The sequence below is a fragment of the Anopheles moucheti genome, chromosome 2 (genome assembly GCF_943734755.1).
Source record: "Anopheles moucheti chromosome 2, idAnoMoucSN_F20_07, whole genome shotgun sequence".
NCBI lineage: Eukaryota > Metazoa > Arthropoda > Insecta > Diptera > Culicidae > Anopheles > Anopheles moucheti.
Window position 1 is genome coordinate 89,898,093 of NC_069140.1, and position 25,848 is coordinate 89,923,940.

Sequence of the window (25,848 nt, forward strand, 5' to 3'; positions counted from 1 at the left end):
ATTCAACCGCAAGTGGCTTCATATCGTGAAAGGTGTGCAGATAAACAGTGGATAGCCGCACAGTAAACACCGGGAGGAATTTAAATTTTTTGGACCAAGTGATAACGCGATAAGAGTGGCTAGGGTTACCCACACCTCACACGGGAATGTAGTGCCTTTCGGAAGTGCTTGGCAAACACAGTGTTTTTTTCTTATATTGCTGTCCGACAAAAACTAGCCCAACAACAAACATTCAAGACGTGTGTGGTGTGCGAGGTGACGAAATCATAACGGGACACTGCATACTTTAGCCACCACGGAAAACACCACGGACCAGATAGCGATCCCCCGGTGTGTGTGCGTGCGGTTTTGTGTGGCGATGAGAACATCGAATAACAATCTGTGGCAAATCCGTGATTTTAGTTTCTTACCTTCCACAGGATAATCCACCCAAAAACATATGAAGGTGGTGTCGACAAACAAGCAAACGAACAAGCAATAATTATAGTATCAACTGTAAGGACATAGTTTTAGACACAAGCATGTTTAATTTTATGAAGAAAGGAGTTGCTGGAGTGGGAGGTGGTGGCGGCAGTGGCAACAGTGGCAACAGCACGGGGAACGGAAGCGGAGGAGGTGGTGCGGTGTCTTCCGGGGGGCTATCCGTTATAGGCGCCCTGTCCGGGCTGGACGATCGCGATGATAAGGATCGCCGGAAGAAGGAGAAAAAATTACGCAAGGAGGGCAAACAATTGCTGCTCGGAGTTGGCGGCGTATCCAGTGGCCATTCCAGCAGTATGAGTGCCGAAGAGTTGCTACGATTAGATGAGGTATGGTACACAAAGATCTTTTGTTGCTCTTCAATCAGAAACAGTGATATTAACGTATCGATCATCTTCTTTTAGGTGCGTCGATCGCTCAAGATTCGTGGCCGACGAAAAGAAAAGGAAAAGTTACCGAGTGGCATCACGGCGGATTATAGTGCGTCGTTTTTCGCCCAGCTCGATGTAGATCATCGGGAGCTGGATCGTGGCACGGAGGAGGTTCTTGCTGTCGCCAATACCACCACCTATATTGACCGCAACGGTGAGATGGTTGAGCGTGTTTCGTTCAGCAGCACGACGACGACACTACAGCCGACCTCACCTTCGTACGGTGCGGATGGTATTGGATCGCAACCACACACACCCGGCGGGACAAAAACGAACCTACCCCCAATACCACCAAGACCACCGAAACGTGGAATACTGAAAGGTTCGCGATCTTCCCTCACCGGTAGCAGTGGAGGAATGGTGGACATGGGAACGGTGTCTTCCCCATCGTCTGCAGCGATGCTCCAGTTACTTGCCTCACCTTCGCCGAGTGCAGACAGCCTTACCGACACAACGACAACGACCACCAATTCTTCCTTCGCAACGCCACCGTTTTCGCTCAGCCCGGTCGGTGAATCGCAGGGTTACGATGGACGAATCGGGCGTGTCCATCCGTTCGATGAACGCGTCACGGCAAACGGAAGCGTTACGCTGTCTTTGCCTCCGATCCATCTGCAACCTTTACCGGCACCACGCGAACTTGTCATTCAGCGGCAGAGAGGTCCACGCAACGATTTCGGCTTCAGTCTCCGGAAAGCGTTTGTGCTCGATCGTCCAACCGTTGGTGGAATGTCCCTGTCCCGGCCCAGTCCTCCACAGATGCGAGCGATCATCTTCGCTGAACCGAGTTCAACCGGTGCAGTGCGGACGGGATTGTTACCAGGCGATCGATTGTTGCGCGTAAATGGTCAGCCAGTGGAGGACCTGAGCCGGGAAACGATCATCGAGATGATACGAAACAGCGGAGATTCGGTGATGGTACAAGTGCAGCCAATTGCAGAGCTTATCGAACTGTCCCGACGTTGTGTTAGTGTGACACCCAATAGCGCACCGGTGGACGACTGTAATACGCTGAAGCGCAGTGCCAGTCGACGCTTTCAAAAGATTCAAACAACGGCTAACAGCAGCTCATCAGATCCGAGTGGCAGAACCGAACTCGAACCGACCACAGTGGGTGGCCGGGTGTGGTTAATCCATCGGGGTGGCTTTACAGCGGCCTTCAAGCAACAGCTGTCACCTTCGACAGTAGCAATGCCTTCCCACCACCAGGCAGGAAAGGTTTGGATCCGGCTCGAGGCCACCGGCGAAGAATTGCTAATCGACGAAGACGATCTGGAGGTGGCCAACCAGAATTCCCTCGACCTCGTAGAGGACGTGTGTCAGCTGCCACACCTGAACGAATCATCCGTGCTCCACGTGCTACGGCAGCGGTTTGCAAACAATCTTATTCACACGCGCGCTGGTCCGGTATTGCTGATCGTGAACCCGATGGCACCGCTTGCCCTCTACTCGGAAAAGGTAGCGTCAATGTTTCGTGGATGCAAAGCCGAAGACGATATGCCGCCGCACATTTTCGCCCAGGCTCAAACGGCTTACCGGGCGATGTTGGAGACGAGGCGCGATCAAAGTCTTATCTTTCTGGGTCGTTCGGGTGCGGGCAAAACCACTAGTTTCAAGCATGCGCTATACTATCTGACTCTGGCAAGCCGCCAGGAGCTGCAACCATCCGTGCGGGCACTCACCGTGGAGAAGGTGAGCGCCATCGGTACGATAATGGACGCGTTCGGCAATGAACGCACGGCGCTGAATGGGAATGCGACAAAATTTACACAAATATTCGCACTGGACTTTGACCACAGCGGACAGATCGTGTCGGGTTCGATACAGATCATGCCGATCGATCGGATGCGCCCATCCGGGAGTTCCAACCGTGGAAGGGCAGGCGTACCGAGGTGGAGTTTTCTCGCCGGCGTTGATGGTGGAGCGTTGCGAAAAGAGTTGCTACTCGAACCGGCCGCAGGAGAACCGTCGACGGGAGGTAATGCGACCGTGGAACAGGAATCGATCGATTACCAACGGCTTTGTCAGGCGTTCCGTGTGCTTAACATCGACCAAGCCGCAGTGCGAGGCATTTGGTACGTGCTGGCCGCCATTCACCATCTGTCCCAGTCTGGGGCGGTGATAGTGGCGGGCCGGGTACAATTTGTTAACCCACGATCAGCCCAAAAAGCGGCCATGTTGCTTGGCATACCGGTGGAAGACTTGCTGTCGTACGTGTTTCCGGAGAATAGTTCGGGCGGTGCATCGAAGCCAACCCTCAACACGGCCACAGTAGTGGAGTGTTTGACCGCATTCATTGAAGCGCTTTACACCGAGCTGTTCTACACGATCGTGGGGCTTATCAACAAATCGATCGCTGCCGTTACGCCGCATCAAACGATCGGGTCTGTACTGCTGGTGGATGTTCCTGGGTTCCAAAATCCGGCCAGCGTTGGTGGTGGTACTGCCGCTAGTACGCTCGCCGATTTGCGCTTTAACTATCTGCATGAACGTTTGCAGCTACTGTTCCACAACGCAATGTTGGTCCAACCGCGTGCCCGATACGCACAGGAAATGGTCACGGTAGAAGATTCCCTAGCGTTAATGACGTCTGATACGGGTGGTGGTGGTGGGGGCGGAAGTGGAGCAGGAGGTGGACACAGCAGTCCCGCTGCAATGGTGGCCCTGCTCGACAAAGTTCCCCAGAGCCATGAACCTCGCAAAGGTTTGTTGTGGATGTTGGACGAAGAGCAACTGCTAAATCCACAACCCACCGTGCCGTCGAAAGGTGACGGAACCGTGGCGGATGATTTTGACGATGATGGTGTTGGTGGTGGCAGTGGCATCGATGAACGGGACGGGCGATTTCTCGAGCGTCTCTTCGCATCGTACGGTGATCGGGAAAGTCGCGAAACGTTACTGTTGCGGGCCAGCGTACCGACCGGTGCGTGTGACGTTGTGCTGCAGCATCTGCTCGGCACCAACCCGGTACTGTACTCCGTCACCAGCTGGTTAAAGGAGGCAGCCGCCCAAGCACACTACATGCCGCAGCGGGCACTAAACTGTTTGCGGGACAGCGTTAAGCCGGAAATCAACGGGTTGTTTGTCGGAACGCTTGGTGGTGCGATGGATTCGCTCGCGTTCGGCGGTGGTGGATCATCGCAGCAGCTGCAGCAACAGTCACTGCGGCGTATGAGCAGCATCCGCCGTACGTACACCGGTACCGGATTCCCCAAGCGCAACAGTGTAATCGTGCAGGTGAAATATACGGTGGATTGCCTGATCGATACGCTGCGACGCACGGGTATGCACTTTGTGTACTGCTATCTGCCACAGCACAACGGTGGTACGGCCATGGCCACCGGTGGTTGCGTATCGATCGAACACCAACATCCATCATCGGCCGAAATCAGTGGCACCAGACAGCGGGAGGATGATATTATCAACATTCCACTGCTTCGCAGTCAGGTAAGATAAGGAAGCCTTTGCCCTGGTCCAGTTGATCGATTGTTATCTGATTGTTTTGTTTACATTCAATTTTGATTTACAGCTCCGCGGTTCGCAGATGCTTGACTTTGCGCGCCTTTATCGGTTAGGGTTCCCTATCAGCGTACCCTTGGCGGAGTTTGTGATTCGCTTTGGGTTACTGGCGGAGGGTGGCACATCCGCCGGCACTGGCACCAATGTGAACGGCGAGGCGGCAATGGTTGATAGTATCCTGAGCAACTGCGAAGTTGACCCGTCCGTGTACAGAATTGGCACGAGCCAGGTAAGCAATGTGAATTAAATTGTAATACACCAGCGATCTTTTATGATATTTTAAGTTTTGGGGTCATCGGCATCGGAAACGACGCAGTAAGAAACCACCGAAGCCACGGTTTGTTATTCTAACTGTCAGACTGTTGAGTGCGTTCGATCACTTCCACCTGATTATTCGAGCACTTAAAGCACCACACGAATTACCTGGCGCAGGTTTGTTCGAACACGGTATGGCGTGTGAGTCTTGTTGATGTTGATGTCCGCTTTCACTTGATCATGCATGCGATCGTACCAACACACGCGCATGGTGTTTGGTGGTTGTGCGATTGAACGCAACCCGCTCGCGCTCTTTTAGCTACAGTTGGCCGGGGCCAGCATTAGCATTCCAGGCAGGTAGCGATCGAGCCAGGTCGCTCGGGACAGGTTGCCAAGAGAGGAGAATCGAACACCGTACACCTCCGGTGGCAACGTGTTAGCATCCCATCGCGCAATGGTGTGAGTTCGGGGCCCACATCATGCACGGCGAAGGAACGAAAAAGCAATAGCATAAAAGCATACCAGCGAAGCATAGAATCGGAAGTGTGTACAGCACACCATCTCGTTCGTTGCTGTGTTTGCCTCTCGCTTGCACACGATCGCACGCTCGATATGACGATCAATTGCTGCACAGATGAATAGTGGTTTGGGTCTCCCAGCATCAACACAAAACGGCGATCGCACAGAAGCCTACTTCATTCGCTAACAATCGCGTGTCGGCGGCGGTAGATTCGTGTTGTGTCTGATCGTTTGTGAAAGATTTGTTGTTTTTTTTTGTTTTACGGGTAATAGAAAACGTTCACCAAAAGAAAATGTGTCTATTCGCGAGAGCAAACGAAAAACTTACCTGTCTTGCCTTTTAGTACGCGAAATATCTCGGCACGGTGTGCAGTGCAGGCACACCACGATACGGTTAATGCCGTACATCATCGCACTACAGTTCCTGACTTCCCTTTTTCGGGACGGGTTGTTTCGAGGTTGTGATCCCTTTTACGTTCGAACTTTTAGCTGAGTCGTTTGTTCTTGCAAAGCAGGAAACGACGAACCCTGCTGAATGTTGTTTTCCCTTTATCAGCGGCAAAATGAATTGTAACGGTGCAGTCGCTTTGCTGCAACGTTGCAACTTGCAAGTGTCGCTCGCTACCTTCCTGAGTGCGGTACCGCGTTGTTTCCAGTGTGCTAACAGTGCGTATATAGAGTGTTCGCTTCGAACGATTTGTTATTGTTGAACATTACTCGCAGGCAATAATGCTAGCGGCTGTTAACAGATGGTACCGATCTGGCTGCAGACAGTAGTAGAACGTAATCCCTCGGGTGAAATGATCGGTGTTGCGGTGATTTACAATTTACAAAACCTGTGGAACGTTTCGTGTAAAAGAATATCCTTTGACGACAGGGAAGAGAATGGCACAGAGTATAATAGACCCGCAGCAGTGTGGCTTTCACCGCCCGGCCTCCAAGATTTCCATTCCATATCGTTGCCGTACGCTGAAGACGGCTGCATCCGCGAGAGTGCGTGAGAAGTGGCACTGTTTTGATTGCTGTTTGTGTGCGTGTTGTACTGTACTCGGCGTGGAAGGAAAGAGGGAAAGCGTGAAAGCGTATTTCATTATACCTTTTTTCCTATTTCGACGGGCGAGGGAGAAACAAAAAACAAAGTACAACAGACAAACGAAAACTGCAACGGATACACGACGTTGTGTCCGTTACACTCACACACACACACCTCCTTCACCTTCATCGTTTTTCGCGGGTGGTGGGGGTGGTGGTGAAAGAAGCAGTGATCGTCAAGAGGGAAAATCATTGGAAAGCCCGCCGAGCCCCACCGGTGATGGTACCTACGCCGAGGCTAAGCGTTTCTTATTGTTTTCTTCTTCTCCTTGAGGCTGAGGCCCTCTTTTTAAAAAAGCCCTGCCTTCAGATGCCTATGCGACCCGCGCTGCGACGATCCGACCCTATTTTTGTTCTTCTGCGCGTTTGCGCGCAGATTTCCACTTGTGTGTGCGGTTTCCAATTAAATTTTGTTACTTGCAAATAGTCTTTGCCCGGCTGGAAAATAGTTTATGGCGGGGGAAGGGAGGCATTAATGTGTTTTATGACGAATGATGATCATGATGATGATCTCTGGTGGAGTGGCGGATGTGCGATCATAATAATAATAGCCTTTAGTAGGTGGATATATGGAATGGAAGGCACAAACGAATACATTTCATTCTCCTTTTTTGTTGCAGTATTGAGTTCAATGAAAATTGCGAAGGTACGCTGGTAGTAAGCGGCCAGACAGACCTAACTAGTGTTGGGTCTGAATCTGAATCAGACTCATGACTCTGATGATTTTTTGAATTGAATTTAGCTGAGCAGCTCTGAGAATTCATGAATCTTTTGAGAATCGCCTTATTCGAATGACTCCTCACAAAAGATTCATATGAGTGACTCTAGAAAGATTCATTTAGCACAGCACTAGACCTAACCCCTCTCTCTCTGTGTGTGACGTTGCAAGCGAGTGCGCGAAAAAATAACTGAGTGTGCCGGGTGAATGTGATCGATTGTGTCAGTTTTGATCGATATGTGAGATACCACCGAGGGCCGTGCGGCGGTACGTATAGATCGTCGCTGGGTTTTGCGATAGTGGTCACCGCTCGAGGACACTATAATTACATGCCGCATGTTGCTGTTAGTTTCCATTTGCTGCGTTATATTTATCAGTTCTCCAGTGGTCTTGCAGCTATGCTGATGTTTTTGTGTTACGTTGCGTGTTTATCTTTAAAATAGAAAAAGGGAGATAGAGAAAGAAAGCGAAAAAAAAACACTCACCCCCAAACGAGCTCAACAAGCACAGTGGCAGAAGATTAGTTTAGTGTTTCCTCTTGTTGTTTCAAGTGTAATACTACATTCTGTTGGCGAAGTGAAACGGGTGGAACAAAAAAAAAAAAAAATAGGCACAAATTAGTAAACATGGTGCCGTTGAGATGAGCACCCAAAGCAAGCGTAATCACACGGCCAATGGTGGAAATGTGAGGCGCTCGCAGCAGCAGCAGCAGCCACTGAAAGGCGATCAGTTGCTGTGCAAATGTCTGGAGAAGGGCCAGGAAATACTGCGCAAGGTGGAAGAACTAACGGTTAACCCGATCCGAATACGCACGGTATCGCGTGTATCAACGCACTATCAACAGCAGCCCGGCGGTGCTGGTGGTGCAACGACACCACCGTCAACGGTGAACACGTCAAGCGTGATGACCCAAACACAAACGACAGCGAACGGCAGCGGTGGTGGTGGTGGTGGTGTTGGTCCCAAAAACAATCACGCCCCAGTGAATTCGGTTGGAGGTGGCATCGGTAAAGGCGCTGGAAGTCATCCGGTGTCCGATGGTCGCGGTGCAGCAGGTGGTGCAGGTGAAAAGAAACATCACCCTTCGGCGGGTACGGGCGTAACGAAGACAGCTGGCACTGGGGCAACTGCTGGCGGTCGCAGCAGTAACGGCATGGCCAGTAGTAACCGTGTAGCGCTGACCGACAGCAAACGTTTGTCTAAGGTGTCGGATAGTGGTGGCCCAGCGGCTGGTAGGCTCAGCAGCACGAGCGTTGGTGTGAAAGGATCCTCGCGTTTGAGCAGCAGCGCACCTGGAGGAGGAGCAAAATCTTGGCCAAAACCGCCAGCTCTAACAGTAGCTCCAGCACCGCTCAAATCACCTGCGCTAGTGAAGCAAAATAAAACTTGCTCACCACCAGTAGGGAAACCGTTGGATAGCTCTGTTCCGCACCCGGTGCTCGGCACGCTCATCGGTATCGACGGTAATGAGAGTAGCAAGGCGAAATCGCTATCGACGGGTGCACTGATAACAACGGCGCGGCGGCCCTCGTTGACACCGCCAACGATTTCACTCACCGTCACGGACGGGTCCTGTCCGCCGCTGGTGATCACCGCACCCCAACTAACTCCCACAACGACGCTCGTGATGGCAACGGCATCGTCCACCAAAGACTCATACCACGAGAGTGACTGGAGCGAAGATTCTGGCCGAATGTCGAACGAAAATTTGGAACTGTTCGGTGGCGAACCGGAGAAACCACCGAGCGGCAGTGCGGTGGTGGTGCCGGGAAAGCTGAACGAAAGTTTGCTGGGAATTTTCGAGAATTCGTCGTCTAACGGTGGCGTGGACGGCGCGGTTGTGGTTCCGACGCCAACCATCCATTCCAGTGCACCGTACGCGGGTGGACGCTGGAATCGTTCGGTCGCGGCTAGTGTGCCGCTGCGCAAGAAGAGTTCCAAGGCTGGCCAGATCGAGCAACCGACTATTACGATCAATGGTGATGCGACCGGTGGTGATGATGGCGAAAAGGTAACATTAAACTTGAACGACTTCACTAAGGAGGAGAAAGCCTTTCCATGTTCCCCGTGGGGGGGGGGGAGTTCGTGCTGGTCGCAATCTGTGTGTTTTTTTTATTGAATCACAATTTCCCGTCATTTATTTTGGACGAAAGCTCGTCGTCGATTTCGTCGATCTCCGGGACCTCGTAAATGCAACGGCCCGAGTCGGGCTTAATTGTGCATTGTACGCGATCGCGGTGATCGGTGATCTTCCTTTCGTGTCCGTTAGACAATCCGAGGAAATATGCCAACGGACACGGGTGTACAGATGGACCTGAGATGGTCAATTGATGCCCCGAAATAGAGCGAGAAAGAGAGCATGGATGGATGTGGGGCCGGACGAAAAGGAAAGTCTGGTAGCTTCTGGTTCGTCGAGAGAGCATATTGGGGCTCTAAAATTAGCATCGAATTATACTCATTACCAACGAAAGGGAAAAGATTAATTGTTTCGTATATTAATCTTCTACATCAGGGGTCGGCAAAGTCCGGCCGGCCGTCTGATTTTATCCCGGACCCTCGACAAAATGTTGGTAGGCATCAAAACGAACACAATATCCCGGCACTACGACTCCAGGATTTTCTCCCTGTGAGTTGTGATGTCAACACCAACTTTTATGCATTAAAAATGGACAAATTTCAGCTATTTTTCTTAATAATTTTCCTTCCATACGATGGTAATTCTACGTATTCGTCCGATATGGTCCGATATTCTTTTTTGTATTCTATTGCTAAAAAAGGTCAGAGTGCTAAGTAATAGTCTTGTTCCGATTACCAGAGCACAGAACGACCGAAGATAACATCTCAGCAATGCGCAACAGGTCTCTGCATCCTCGCTAGAAGTGAAGAAGTATTTCGACAAGACAGTCTTTGTTTTGTGAGTCCACTTGCATCTGGCCAGCAGACAATCTCTCAGAAAGAGCGACTATTTAAAAGTACTTAGAAATTGGTTAACTATAACGTTTTGGCTGGCAGTAATTATTTTCTACTGTCTGGTCGTTTTGGTGAAAAGCTTGCCGACCCCTGATCTACACTAACGGCAGAAGAGTGGGTTTCCCAATCACCCGATCACGGCCTGCTAGACTTCGGTAGTTTTGTGGTGAATGGTTTTGAAAGACAAAATGTTTGCAAATGTTTACTACAAACATTTGCAACATTTTACTGTAATAGGGCGCGCGCGCACAAACTTATGAAACTTTGGGCACGTGTGTGTGTGTGCGGATGAGAAGAAACCGTTCATGCGCCACTTGTTGCCACTACGGTCGGTTTGGTTTCAATAAGTCACCACCCATCTCAAGGTGTTATTGTGCAGCTGGTGCGAATAGCGATGCTTCGCGTGATGAAACATGCCTTTTCTTTTGCTGCTTTGCGAGGACTTTTATCACCAAAAAATGTATTATTTTCCTTATCACGGTCCGATTAATGAGTGTTGGGTAAACCTGATTCAGATTCATGAATCGGAATGAATCTCTTTTCTATTGTATGAATCCCTATTCCAAAGACTCAAAAATTCTATAATGACCTCCAAGAAGCTTGTTCGCTTTATGAACCGAATCTTAGTTTGAATGACTCCTCACCGAAGATTCGTATTAATGACTGTTCTCAAAAGATTCATTAAGCGCAACACTAATCCGGATGTGTGTGGCCAGACAGGCAGACCTTCGTGATGCATGCGGAGGTGAACGCGTCACTTAATTTTCCTTCCGTTCCAATGAAATCTCAGCATAAGACCCAACTAATAAGGTCACCAGCCCAAAGAGGGAAAACATACGCCTTCGTTAGTTCTTTTTTTTGTGTTACTACTCGCAATGTGCATGAAAATGTTTAACTATTTCCGGGGCGTGTTTGTTTCCACTGATAGCTTCTAATGTCTCTCTGTTTGTTGCGCGTTTTTTTTAGGTATTCTTCCGTTCCGGTGTGCTGGGCGCGTTGGAAGCAAAGCGCGACGATCTGCTCTCCGATCGGGTCATACAGCTGCAGGCCCACTGCCGGGGTTACCTGGCACGGAGGCGTCTCGCCCGGCGCCGTCTGCAGGAGCTCGCGGTAAAATGCATCCAGCGCAATGTGCGCGCCTTCCTGAAGGTGCGCGACTGGCCCTGGTGGCGGTTGCTCGTACGCGTGACACCGCTGCTCGCCGTCCACCGGACGGAGGAGCAGCTGAAGGTGGCGACGGTCGAGCTGCAGCAGGTGCGGGCCAAGCTGGAGAAGATCGAAGCGGAGCGCAACGAGCTGAAGGCGACCAACCACAAGCTGGAGGCACGGGTAAGTGTTGCCCCGTAAGGCAAACGACCTTCTTCTCTACTCCCTCACCCCCTGGAACGGAACTGTGGCTGGCGGGAGGGACAAAGGAAGTTAACGAAATTCACCCTCGGGTCCTCCTACATTAACCTTCGACCTTGCCGCAGTACGGCTGCTGCACCCCCGGCCAAAATGGTTGCCCTGGGAGGTGAAGTCATTCCGTTCATCAGCGGCAATGCTTGACATGTGTGTCATTCCGATGCAAACACTTGCCCATTGCAATGCGTAGTAGTAACACCACGGATTCGGTGGGGTAGTTGGCTGGATGTTAAGAGTGTGGGCAGGCACCCCGTCCAATGCAGTCTCGTGGGCCTGTGGGTGGAAAATATATTATCGCGCCAAGCGGGCGGCGTTGTAATGTTGGTGTAACGCGGTCTGAGATGTTGATTGTCATGGACACCGTGTTGGACCGTGTAGCTGGCGTCCACCAAAACAACGCGAGTTGGTGCAGAGTAGCGTTAAGGTGTGGATATTTCGTGAATATCCAGTGCAGAAACAAGTGCACGTGAAATCAGTGTGGCCGCGCGCATTGTTAGTGAAAATTTGCTGCCGGCGCGATACAACACCGTCCCGCCGCGCATGGCTTTGGGGTGGAAAAAAAAACCACAAGGTAGACGATATTTTCGTGAAACTTGCTGCCCACCTGACCGGTGTAGGAGAAAGTTTTACCGTCCAGCGTCCACACATATGTCTGCATTTGTTTGGTTCGTATGTAAATTGGGGAGGGGAATTCAAAATTACACATGTCTCGGACCGTGTCTGTTCTAAATGTTTTTCTACTCCATTTACATTTTGCATACAATCGACCCCTTGGGGTAGAGAGAAGGCGCAGGGCTTATCGAAAATACATCAATTCGGTTGCATCTTTTCTCCCTCCCTCCCCCACCACCCACCCGATGGTGTAATGATGGACAATTGGTTTGGATTTCGATTTCGATCGACCGGGAGTTGGAAAGTCTCCAACCATAACAAAATGGGCCCATATGTATATGCTTTCCAGAAGAGCTGGCCAAGAAAACGTTGGTGCGATTTTTCCACCATGTCTGAACGTGTTTGTGTGTGTGTGGGAGGAGCGGAGGGTTGTGTTTTGCACATCGCCAAGCGCTAGATTTACATATGACCATAAATTGTTCACCACCGTGGTGGCAGCGAATCTGTTAGAAGACGACGGTACCAAACGAGACACAGCGGTGCGAATTTCTACTCCGCGCACACACAAACGGATTTCGCTTTCGCGAGATCGGTGGGTTGAACGATCGGGAAGGTTTGAATAGCATTGTTTTCTCCCGAAGCCACTATACGTATTTAAATTGTAAATGTATTTGGAATATTGTGAATTTGTTGAGGTTTGGAAATTTAATGGGGAGCTATCTCTCTTAGAAGTTCAAAGGTAAAGTCACAAGATATTAATAAGACATTAATTGTGATGTGAAAATATTAATTATTCCAAGAAGTACTGGATGAAATTAAAAAAAAGATGCAGGAGTCTGATTTTGAAGTTTTAAATAAATTAAACCAATGTTTCAATTTGAAAAATCAAGGATTTTCAGGAGATTATTCAATTTTTCGGATATTAAACTAAATTGGAATCTATTTATACAAAGAGAGCACTCATGAAGTTCTAGTGAATGGTGTAAAGAACACTGAATGCAAATTTCAAGTCAGTCGGTTTGGAGATCCTCCGGGAATTCTGAGGATTTCAAGAATTCTTTCCCAAATACTCTATTGGTTTGAATTTTTTCCGTTTATTTCTGAAAACTGGAGCAAATTTAAAGAGATTTTCGAGAAATTCTGAGGAATCCGGATTTTGCTTTCGGGAAACTCTATTAGCATTGGTTTGATTTCCTTCCATTCATCTCACGATCTTTAAGTTTTGAGAAAGTGCATTTAAATGTTGACCTTATATCTTCTTCCGTTATCGACACAACAACCTCAAGGGGTCTGCGGACCTGCCATTTGTGACTTTCTTTGACTTTACTTACCCGTAGCTGGATATAATATTGGTAGAGATTTTAGACCTTTCCTGTCATGTGACTGTCTGGTGCCGTTACCAAATACATCGTCAATGATGTCTTATATTGGTGATTTAATTGCTGACCTTATATCTCCTTCGAAAAAGTATTAGCTCACCCTAAATTACTCACAATCTAAAGTGGCCGATTATTATCAATTCATTATTGAACAACTGGATCGCAACTAATCCACGTCTGTCTCGAGTAGCTGCACACCAACTGTTTCCTCCATTGTCAGTCAAGCAAAACAATGTAATGCAGCTGCGGCTAAAAGCCACTTTCAAACATCTCCCCGTTGCCTGCGGAGGAGAGACCCATCAGCAGCTCATTAGTGACCCAGTGTGGTGTTGCGGCGAATCTCGCACAGCACGACGGCAGCCGCCGGTTGGTTCCGCGTTAATTTAAACACGGGTGACCGAATTTTGCGCTGGGAGTGATTCGGGGGTTTTTTTGGTCTTGCTGCTGCTGTTGTTTTTAAGCGCAATCTGGGCAATAGCACAACCGAGCCAAGATTTGTGTTCGCTTCACTTGCGCCCTGCTGCCGGGTCGACGTCTCATCTGCTCTGGTGGAACGGTTCGGGATAGGATACACATATAAAATTGATGTTCCTGTTTTGTAGTTGCTGTTGTTGGTGTTGCTGTCGTGTTGTTGAGTTCACGTCTCCCAACATTTTCATCCCAACTCAGCCACACTGTGAAGGAAGTGTGCGTTCGTTCGCTTACGTTCGATCCCCCCATTCTGAAGAAAGATGTGACCCTTCAGGAAGGTTCAAATGCGAATCTTAACCATCCACCGATCCGATTACACCATGCAGGAATAGCCGCACACGATGATGCGCCACTCGGGTGTCGTTCATGTGCCACTTGCTGGCACGAAAAAACAGCTGACTAGAGAGCGGCTGGCACGCAGATGCTGCTCGGTGTGCGGTATCTGTCGCATCATTCTTCAACATCAGTGTCTGGCGGAGTGGTTTATTTTTTGTTAAATTCTCCTTTGCTTTCGGTAGCTTCATCGTTTCGTACAACGTCTCCGTCGATTGGTTTCGATAATTACGCGATGTCGTTCACCGGCAGATGATGATGAAGGAAGGAACTCGCATGTTCGCTCACTCTCATTCACCAATCCGGTGCGGTTATGTTGTTTTCGATCCAAGCCGTCCCGAAGGAACCGATGCTGCGATTATTTAACTTCACGTTGCTTCTGGTGTGTAATCACTGTTTAATGTAGGTTCTTGCACAAGTTGTTGAGAACTGTGCACAGTTGCATACGCTTGATTCGCCTACCTGTAGCTTTTAAAATATTACAATAATAGACGATCGATCCATACTAATTGAATTGATCTTCATTATCGATCAACCCGATCGATCTAATTTGTTAAAATTATTACCCATTTTGTGGCGCATCGACCATACCGATGGCCCACACTGTACGAAACGTCGATCACAACACTTCGCGGGACTCTCGCGGGTTCTAAAAATAAGATACACTCCGACTGCCCCGGCCACACCATCGGCATCGACGGTGACGGCGACGAGACGTATGCCATAATACCGATGTTACATTTGTCGTTGGTTCACTTGACTGATTTGTCTTCCCGAGGGTTTCGCATCGGGGGGGAGGGCGAGTTCGCCTGGGGTTGGGGTTCGCCGGTGGAGATGGAACAGATTTGACGGACGAACAAGACGAGGGGTTTTGGTATATTTTGTCACCGTTGAATCGGTGGTGCCTGCAGTGTATGTGTGTGGGAGGTTGGGTGCAGGTTGAATGATGCTCTTCTCTGACTGAAGCAACACCGCGACCTAGTGCGTCGGTCAAAGCAGAACGGTGGATGAATGGAATTGGAGAGTTTGGAGAAAAAAAAAGTTGGAGAATGAAATCTTAGCTGAAATAACAGATCAAGGATTCCTAGAATGATCTTATATGCCTAATATAAGGGACCGTTGACAGCTACTGGTCTGGAACTCAGCATGTCTGATGTCCGATATTGAGACCAAGGGAAACTGACTTGATTTAAGACTCGGCGATACCCTGGGTAATGATGATTCAATATCAATTGTTGATACTAACAAAATATGTTCATTTTAATAATATCTCCAAGGTAATCCGGGGACTTCTATAAAACGTTCATCAGTTAGGACTTTGCACAAAACTGACGAAACCTTAACCGCGTTCGAGAGGAAGATGCTCAGAAGGATTTTTCGCTCCGTATGTATGGAAGGACATTAGAGAATCCACTACAATGACCAGCTTTATGAGCAGTACGGCGAACTTACTGTCGTACAACAGATTAAACTTGTCACGCTCCGGTGGACAGGTCACGTAATGAGAATGACACCGGACGACCCAGTCCGTAAAGTCCTTTCAGGTCGTCCAATATGGACAGAGCGGCGTTGATGCGTCCACCAGAAAGGTCAGGATTATGGATTGGCAGACTCCTTTAGAGAGGAGAGAGAGGAGTTTAGAGGACTCCTGCAGCAGGCTCCTATACTCCTATAATAGAGGGCTTCTGTCATCAAATCATTTTAACAGTGATGGACTAGTAATATTCTCAGTGAATAGGCAAATAGTCACATAGTAATTGCTTGGCTTCATAGCGTGGAAGGTGATTGCTAGATGACACAAGAAGCAGCAGAGCATTCCTTAGCGGGAGAGTCTGAGCTGGATAGACACTAATCTCTCAGTTAGACGTTGAGACGTTGAGTTCGAAGTACGTAGACTTTGAAGCATTTGGGTCCTTTAATGTCTTCAGTCACGAACTCTTAATTCCATAACTCTTGAAATGATCATAGCTGATCAGTTTACAAATTCCCTTCAAATCTGTGAAGGAACAGAAATGCTTATGAATTCTATTCTTATTTATGACCACCGTTGTGCTGACTTCGTCTCCATTGTGTTTAAATAGCAGTGCGCCAACTGTGCGCATCGTAGCAAAAGTAGGGCCCTACAAGATGCGAACGATATTCTGCGCCAACGCAAAGCCGAGAACAACCCCTCGATTTCGTGCCCGCCGTCTGTTGTGCAAGTGGGTACGGGTCAGCTCGTTCCCGGACACGCGCCCGTTTCAGTTCGGTGTTGGTTGCGTTTGCGTTCGGATGCAACCACAGGGAACGCACGACGACGAACCAAAATCTCTTTGTCGCACCACGACCGTTCTGCGACCGCGATCGATCCGGGAAGCGCGAGAACGGACCGAACCGCGGAAAACCGCGGATATATTGCCCAATAGCGGGGGAGGAATACGGATCAACAAAAAAAAGGAAGGAAAACGCGCGCTGGTGGAAATGTGTGTGTGTGTGACACGCATGAAAGTCAAATTTAATCCACGATCGCAATCGTAATCGATCAACGAAGAAGTTCTCCGCGGCGGCCGGTGTGTTGATCGCACGCGGAAACGGTGGTGCTGTGGCTATAAGGAGGGGGAGTAAAGTCCCCCGTATCCGGTGGGAGATTGAAATCATCCCTGTCGAAATATTTGTGTCGAAATTAATACGAAAAATTTGAAGTGATTCGCTCTGATTGAAGAAAGAGCAAAAAAGTCAGTCGAGTGGAAAGTGCATTGGCTTTTAAAATTCGAAAATAAAGTAAAGGCGTTTGCTACCCCGCAGTGGGAAAACGAGCGAAGGGAAATTGGGCAGAGGGAAAGCATCGAAACGACCGGATTGTGAATTGGTTTAAAATTTGTCGTGCATTGTTTTTGGGGTGGTTGTTGTTGTGTGCTATCGACGGAAGGGAAAACCCAGTGCGCGCAAACGTTGCATGATCGCGAGGTATATCGATCGTTAAAGCCGACCGAAACGAGAGCAGGCCCCGGTTGTTTTCGTTTAGAAGAAATGAAGAAACTTGCTGCTGATCGTCGCGTTTGCAGTAACAACGGTGTGGCAATAAAAAACACTCATAAAACGTCGCGATCCAAATAGAGCTTTGGAGGGTGAGAGAGAGAGAACGAGAGAGAGAGAAAAAAGCCAAATAAAAGTGCAATCACTAGCAGTGAAAGCAGTGTTGTGCGTGTGTGTGTGTGTGGGGCGGATAATCCTATCGAAATGCGTCCAATCATTTCGGCGCCGTCCGCGGTGGTGCAATCACCTTCATCGTCCCGTATCGCACCGCCAGCGGCATCGGGATCGGGAACTGCCTCTACACACACAAACGGCGGAACAGCGTCGGTAGATGGGGTGCAGACACAGAACAGTAGCAATGGCGTCGATCCGCCGTTGCAAAACAATGGCGTTGGCATCGTCAGCAGCAGCAGTACCAGCAGCATCGTCGCAAAGAAGCCGAAAAAAGAACCATCCGCACTGTCATTATCAACGAACACGGGCGAGGCGCCACTAGCGAAACCGGTGGCCACCAAACCACCGCCCGTGGGTGGGAAGCTGTCGTGGAAACATTTTCTTCCGAGTGTCGTTAGCGGCACGGCCAACCGAAATGCGGCTGCTGCGGCAAACGAAAACGGTGCGCGTCCGAAGGAAGCGGCTGTTGACGAAAACAACAACGAAACAACGGTCCCACCGAAGCAGCTGATGACGGCAGCAGCAGCAGCGAGCTTAAATAATAATGGTACGACAGTTGCGAGCGGCGAAGAAACCGAAAAACACTCCCATTCCAACGCGACAGAGGTTGGTGGTGCCAAGGATAAACAATCGATGCCAAATGGCTGTCCCCCAAAGGGGGATACGCAGGAAAATGCACGTCTGAAATCTGGCCCCAAGGAAAACGGTACCGACAAGCATGTCCAATCGCAACCGAATCCATCCAATGGTGTGGCAAAATGTGTAGAAAAGTCACCATCGTCATCGGCGCTTCGGAAGCAGCTGACGGCGAACGGAACACCTCCGACACTGAATGGCATACCGTTGGCTGGGTCTGGTGCGATGGCGATCACCCGGAAAGAAAGTGTAAAAACCGAAATCAAAGTGAAACTAGCACCGAAAGATGAGAGGAAAGAACCCACGGTGAGTTCAACGACGATCGGCAAAGTTTCGTCCAAAACGTTGGAATTGAAGCGATCCACCAGTGGACACCGGTTGACGACAACTTCCGCAACAGCGACGGAGGAAAATGGTGAAAAACTTCCCTGCCCCAACGGTGGCGCAGAAGATGGGAAGGAGAAAAAACGATCCGCATACCTGCTAACGGATGGTACGGGAGAAAATGGCAAAGGGCTGACCAAAACCAAGCCGATGGGAGGAAAACCTGCAAGCACGGAGAAAACTGGCGCTATCGGTGTACGGTTGTCGCTGAAACCGAGCCGATCGGTAACGCCCGATCGAACGATCAAACCATCAACAAGGGCTTCCCCGATGCGTAGTTCCGCCACGACCGTTGATGATGGTATGCCGAAGGAAAAATCACCCTCCGACCGGCGGATACTGGGTACGGAGGTGAAACGAGAGAAAACCCCATTGCGGTCAGCTTCGTCCAAGAGTCTGTCCGCAAAAGTGGAACCCGAGCGGACTATGGAGGTCAAGGATGGTGATGCAACCACGGCCGTGCTGACGTCTACTGCGCAATCCCCATCAACAAGTCGCCCTGTAGTGAAGGTGCGCAAAGTCATAAAGAAAATTATCAAAAAGAAGCCAAAAGTGGCTGAAGGGACTGATGGTGCGCAGAAGGAGGAGGGGTTGGCTAAAACTGAAGACGCCACCGCCACTCAATCGCCTTCCGCAATGATGGGTACGGTGGAGACAACAATTACGCACGAAATGGCCGACACAGCGGTGGTGAAGGGAATCGTGGAAATTTCCAAAATGCCGGCCAAGGATCGTCCTGTTGAGAAGGAGAAAAAGAAGGCAGCTGTCAGTAAGTTGACAGCCACAAAGCAGGAGCGAGAAAAGGATATACTCAAGGAACCGTCAAAGACCACGGCGCTGGAGTTGACAGAAAACGTTGAAGAACCAACAGCATCGAGTGTCAGTAAGGATCGTCAGTTGAGTGAGCGAAAGCATTGGGCGATGCGGAAGCGTTCCATGACCGATCGCGCCATGTCGTGTGGCCCACTCGAAGATGATCGTTCCGGTGCAATGTTGGAACAGTTCCTGCTGTCCCTTGCTACCATACCTCAGGAGATCGCCGTCGATCTTCCGGCTGGGGCACCGTTGCCCCGGTTCGGCAGCAATCGTTCGCTAGCCCGTTCGGCTTCACAGTATCTCAGCAGCAAGATTCACGATTTCCTGCGCCGAACCGATCACGTTATGCAAGACTGGCGCAATATTGGCCGCACGTTGGGGCGTCGGGGAGATTACGGTGTGCGCGGCACGATCAGTGACGTCACCGGGCTCGGGGCAGTGCGATCGCGTAGCGTTTCGAACATTATCGCGCGCGGACTGCAGCTGCTCAGGGAGCAATCGACACCCCGTTCGCTATCCGGCCGCTCGAGCGTCTCGCGGTCTAGTTCGCGCTCATCGTTCTACTGTGAACTACCCGCGACAGACAGGAAAAACAACCAAAGCCTACTGTTGCGACGTCGCCGACTTATTGGTGACGGTCGCAGTAGGTTTGCTAGCGTAGGGGGATTTGATGATGACGTAGGAGATGAAGACGACGATTGCAGCACGGTGGTGGATATGAGCGAAGAGGTAAAACGTAGTTCTGCAAGTGGGAAGAATTTAATCGGGGGCTGCATAAGCTTTACATTCTAAGCAATAGCCAAAAGCGGAAACTACCAGGGAGGAGTAGAATTGAAAATGTCTCATAAATTCCTCTATTTTGTTTAATTTTGTTTATTAATAGTTTTCTTTTTTATTTTTACCTTTTAGCTAAGCGACATTACATCCGAGCTAACGGAGGAGCATTCGTCGTCGAATTTGATCACGGAACGGCTGGCTTCGGAAACATCGGAACGGTTGCGACTCGAGAAGGAAGTGAAGGACTATGAGTCAAAGTATCGCAATCTGCAGGAGTCGTCCGAAAAAATGGAGATGGAACTGTTGTGTGCTAAGTCGGAGCTAAACTGTGACTTTGACGACTGCAGCACGATCGGCGATTACGACGGCGACGGTACGGATCGGGACGGGTTGCCACTCGGTGGTGCTGATGGCGAGGTAGCCAAAAGCTACCGGTTACGCTACGAACGGGTCGCCCGGGAGCTGGAGTTCACGAAGAAACGCCTCCAGACGCAGCACGAGCACGATCTCGAGCAGCTCGTCGGATTGAAGAAACAGCTCGAGAAGAAGCTCTCCGATGCGTACGAGGAGGTCGAAGAGCAACGTCAGGTGGTGGCACAGTGGAAGCGTAAGGCGCAGAAAATGACAAACGAAATGAACGATTTGCGCATGCTGTACGAAGAGCAGAACAGCCGGAACAACCTGCTGGAGAAGCGCCAGCGCAAGTTCGATGCCGAATGTCAAACGCTGCAGGACAGTGCGCGGCAGGAGAAGCAAGCGAAAGAGCGGATCACACGCGAGAAGGACGTGCTGATGGCGGAGAAATGTAAGCTAGAGCAAACCGTATCCGACATACGGCTCGAGCTGGAACTGAAGGAGGAGAAGAACGCTGCGCTCCAGCACGAACTGGACGAGATGGCGTTCGGTGGTGGCACGGAGGAAGAGATCGCCCAGCTGAAGCGCCAAAAGATGGAACTTGATCGGCGCTGTAAGGAGCAGGACGAAGAGTTGGATGAGATGGCCGGCCAAATACAGTTGCTAGAGCAGGCTAAGTTGCGGCTAGAGATGTCCCTAGAAACGAGCCGCAAAGAGTCTCGCAAGGAAGCTCAGCAGCGGGACGATGAGATGGAAGAGATCCGTGGTGCTTCGTACAAGAAGATAAAATCTTTGGAATGCCAGTTGGAGCAGGAGCACGAAGAGCGCACCCAGCTGCTTCGTGACAAGCACGAGCTGGAACGGAAGCTGGCCAGCCTGGAGGATCAGGATCGGGCCGAGCGGGCGGCCGAAGAAGCGATGGTGCAACGGTTGAAGCGTGACGCGCGTAAATATCGTGCTCTGCTGCGAGACGCTCAAAGCCAGCTTGATCGTGCGAAGGGCGACTCGGCAAGCAAAGCGCTTGTCCGGCAGCTACGCAACCAGCTGGAAGATGCCGAATCTGCGCGTGTTGGTGCGTTGAAGGCACGGCAGGTGCTGGAAGGTGAGCTGCAGGATGCACAAATGCTGCTCGAGGAAACGCAACGGGCACGCAACGAGGCGGAAGATAAGGCCACGATGGCACAACGCGACCGGACGGAGCTACAGGCGCAGATAGACGAAAACGAGGAGGAGATGGCGGAGCTGATGAAGAAGTACAGTGCCACGGTGAAACAGCTTTCCAGCGAGCAGTCGCTGATAGCGGAGTTCGAGCTGCGGGTGTCGGAGCTGGAGGGTGAGAAGAAATCGCTCAAGGAGCAGGTCGTCGAGTTGGCGACCCGGCTTGAGAGTGTGGAAACCATTGGCGAACCGTCGAACAGTATGGCGTTCAAGCGGCTGGAGCTGCGCACCAAAGAGCTGGAATCGCGCCTCGAGTTCGAGCAGGCGACCCGAGCCCGCATCGAGATACAGCTGAACCGGCACAAGGATTCGCTGGAAAAGTTGCAGGGCGAGCTGATGCAGGCGCGCAACCGCGAATCGCAGGCACAGGACGCACTGAAGAAGGCGCAGAAAACGATCCGCGAGCTGAGGGACGAGCTGTCGACGCTTGCCAACCGCGATCAGGAGGGACTGTTGAAGCGCAAGGAGCTCGAAAAGCGCATCGAAACGGCCGAATCGGAGACGACATCGGCGAGAGCGGATCTGCGGCTCGCACTACAGCGGATAGCCGATCTGCAGCAGGCCATGGAAGAAGAGGGTGACTCATACCAATCGGACAGGTACGCGTACCGTTGCGTCGAACGGACGGACTGATGTAAGAAGGGCTAAATTTGATTTATACTTTTTAGCGATACGAGCGATAGTTCGTCGTCGATGGATTCATTCCACGAGTCGACTGTAACACGCAAATCACCGAGCGTCGGAAGCGGAGACCACTTCGGTACAACCAACGGAGGCAGCAGCCGGGGAAGCATCGGTAGTCTGGCCAGCAGTACGCGGGATGGGCGTAAGGAAAGCAACAATCCAAGGTGAGTTTCCTTTGTATGCCATTTCGGGATTCCAAAAGTTATTAGAAATCATCATTAAATTCAATCTAAATACACGATAAATATGTGTACAAGGTTGATTACCCTAAAGAAGATCGGAATGTCTCTTATTTATGGTCACATATTTCAGAAACAGAGTCAGAGCTGAACTTAATTTGCAACTGACAAAAATTATTCATTGTAGAGTTTATATATTGCAGCGATTCAATTAGTATTTTCATAGCAAACGCACAATCAATTGATCGTTTTTGTTTTGAGCAATTTAAAATGTGTTGTTTAATATCAAAATGTATTCATTCCATTGCCGAAATCATCACGAACGTTTCATTGAAAAATAATCATTTAAACATCATGTGTAAATCAAAACCTAGGATTCGTCCAAGCCTGATAGGAAGTGTACGGCGTAAAAAACGCCTGCCACCGACTATTAAAGAAGAAGACGAAAGTTATATGACCGACGATCAGACCGCCAGCACTGATGCGATACCGAGTTTACCGCAAAGCCAAACGCCGGATCTATTATCATCGCTGGAAACCAATCATCTTAATCATGTGGCTCAAAGCCCAAGCACCACAGACGTTGAGCATGTCGAAACAGTGGCAGCTGCCTGCCGCAGAATGAGTGAAACGAGCATGCAACGCGAAGAGACAACTACGGTGGCAGATGAGTCCGTTCCGTCCGCTGATGTGAAAGGCGAGCAGTGTGAATTTCCCTTCGATATCAACACACTGAAATCGATCAAGGAGAAGATACACTCGCTAAATCAGATAATACGCGACGAATCGCACGATACGGGCTCGGAAATCGATCTGGTCGACCTGAAAAACCTGAAGAACCAGATACACGAGTTCAAGAAAGCGATCGAATGTAGCCGCTCACGCTCGATGGATAAGCTGGTGAACAGTGGTGGTAGCACACTATCGGCCGGCATCATAACGACATCGGCGTCCACGGGATCGGCCAGCACTGAACCACTCTCGTAAGAACTCAGCTAGCGAACAACATGGCTGCCTAAGGAAAATGTAGAGCAGAAACTGAATAGTGCATTTGAGTAGACAGATCGACGCATTTTCTTTTATTGCCCAACAAAACTGAATACTATTTCTCCACATCAAGCGAGGGACCAATTTGGAGTTAATTAGAACATTGCACTACCAATCTTCGGCTCAATGACAACACTGCAAAATGTAAGCGAAATATTGAACGATTGCTGCTGCGCAATGCTGATACTTTTCCCCTGACCTGTGCTTTGCTTTGCTGCATCTGCCTGATTGCAACCCGGAATGTGTTGGATGGCAAACGCGTACAACGAACCTTCCACAGCAAGAAACTGTCCCTATGGCCGGCGTGTGCTCAGTTTTTCTGTGTCTGAGACGCACAAAACGCAATGCTTGTCGTTATCATCCCGCAGCCTATTGCCGTGTTTTTTGCTTTTGTTTCTTTCGATTTAATTTTCACCCTTTTCATGTGGATGCGTTCGTGAAACGGAAACGCACGTGTCTCCTGTTTTTCTGTTTGTTCATCATTTAATATTCATTGCATCAAACCATGCGTGCGTTCTTCACAATATCAGTCGCTAACTGCCGGTTTTTTCTGTTTGTTTCGCGTTGGCTTTTAAAGATCAGAATTGTATCCTTTCCTGTTTTGTTTCTCTTCGTTCCTTTCGACCTTCACAAATTACTTGTTTGAATGAATTCCCCCGAAACGACAAAAACATCACACCTAAATAGAGCTAGCTTTTACCGAAGACGACAACCACCTTTGCAACAGCGTACAGCATTTTCCGCGGCTTCCTCGCCAGCACCTTCCTATACCAGCATGTTGACGGAATATCGAAGAGCACTAAGCATCGATCATCGTTTCAAAAGCAAACCGGCGACGGTGACATCTCGCTGCAAAGATATCGGTAGCACCTACGCACGCACATACTACGGTACCGGCCTGATGAAGAAGGAACCGTCGAATATAAGCATAATAAGCAGAGGCAACAACAATGGTAATAAACAACAACGGCAGAGACCGTTCTATTACTGGTGGCAACATCCGTAAAGGTACCGCGAGCAGAAATGGAAAGCCGTGCAAACGTGACTAGTTGTGTTTGGCTTGTTTTTTCCTTACGCCCCTTGAGTGACTAATTAAGCGAGAATTCTGTCTGTTGTTGTTGTTTTTTTGCAATTAGTGCAGTGCTGTTAACTGAAATAGTGAAGCGAAAATGAAAGTCTAACAACACAACACGTCTTGTGCAATGATTTTTCCTCCTGATTCCTTTTTGTGTCCATTTTGAAAGTGAAGCGGAGTGCGCGCTTTGCGAAGAAATGTTTCGCTCCCTAATGAGTTACTTGCATCAGAATGTATAAATTATTAGAGAGCTTGATTGTTTATTCGTTTTCGCAGCTTTTGGAAGTCAGTTGGATGTAACTAATAATATATCTTCTTTATTCCATTTTTATCCTAACAGAATCACACTAACAATGGCTACTGGTTCCGAAGGCAGTCATCAGTCGGTAACGACAGCACCACCGGGCAGCACGACATCGCCTGCAGCAACGAAACTAAGCAACGGAAATGGCGAGGGCACACTGGACGATTCGTCTTTCGCTTGAACGCGTCACCGTGGTCTGCTGTTTGTGCGTGCAATAGCAATGGATGCCCCCTTCCCCGTAGTAATCCGTTTTGCCATATTAAACACAAAAAAAGCGAAGGAAAACTTTAACCATATATTTATATACTCCACCGTATGCAGTCGCCATTTTCCAATTATCCTGTTCGCTGGTCCCCCCCCCCTCGATCCCCCAGATATACTATACTTATCTAACGTTTTAATCGAACAAAACCAAATTTACTCAATTCGTTACTTCCCAAAACGGTGTATGGAATCGAACGCCGATTCGCCGAACCAGATTAGTCAAACAGAAGAACAAAAACAAACAAAACAAAACGAACAAAAAATGTCTATACGCGTACATATTTATATACATATACATTATAACGTGCTTATGTAGTATGGTAAATGATAAACCAATCGAGTAAAGCTGTCCGTATTTATTCATGCTTTTGAGAGAGAGACCCGGCGGGGGTCAGTCGCAAAAACAGAACCTTGCACACGGGCTGCAAATTACGATCAGTACACCACATACACACACCTACAAGCAACTCCTTTTTGTACCGTGTGTGATGTGTTGTTGTTAGGGTGTTTTTTTTATTACCAAGTTTTTTCTCCTTTCTTCCAAAAGCATATCGTAGGTAGAGATATTTCTCTTTTTTTTTTACTTATGTTGTTTTTAGGAGTGTATTAAATGTTTTTTCTTTCCTTCTTTTCCACTTTCCGTAACGTAACGTGTAACGTGTTGAATTTAGCGGCTAGTATAGTATTAGCACGCAGATGGACTTGATTAATGAGAGAATTAGAAGAATGATTTAAGAT

The 25,848-nt window shown here is 49.3% G+C and overlaps 1 protein-coding gene across 2 annotated transcripts; it reads left to right on the top strand.

Annotated features, from left to right (window-relative positions):
• Positions 1-521: 521 nt before the first annotated feature.
• LOC128297876 (unconventional myosin-XVIIIa) lies at positions 522-25,202 on the top strand. Of its 2 annotated transcripts, XM_053033589.1 has the most exons (8): positions 522-809; positions 885-4,358; positions 4,441-4,659; positions 10,951-11,313; positions 20,118-22,156; positions 22,226-22,405; positions 22,795-23,611; positions 24,883-24,906. In XM_053033589.1, exons 1-7 carry the CDS (start codon positions 522-524, stop codon positions 23,405-23,407), a joined length of 7,176 nt encoding a protein of 2,391 aa, XP_052889549.1. In that variant the 3' UTR covers positions 23,408-23,611; positions 24,883-24,906. The 2 variants fall into 2 exon arrangements, with proteins under 2 accessions (XP_052889549.1, XP_052889550.1); XM_053033590.1 differs by lacking the exon at positions 22,795-23,611 and having other exon boundaries at positions 640-809; positions 24,883-25,202.
• The last annotated feature ends 646 nt before the right edge of the window (positions 25,203-25,848 follow it).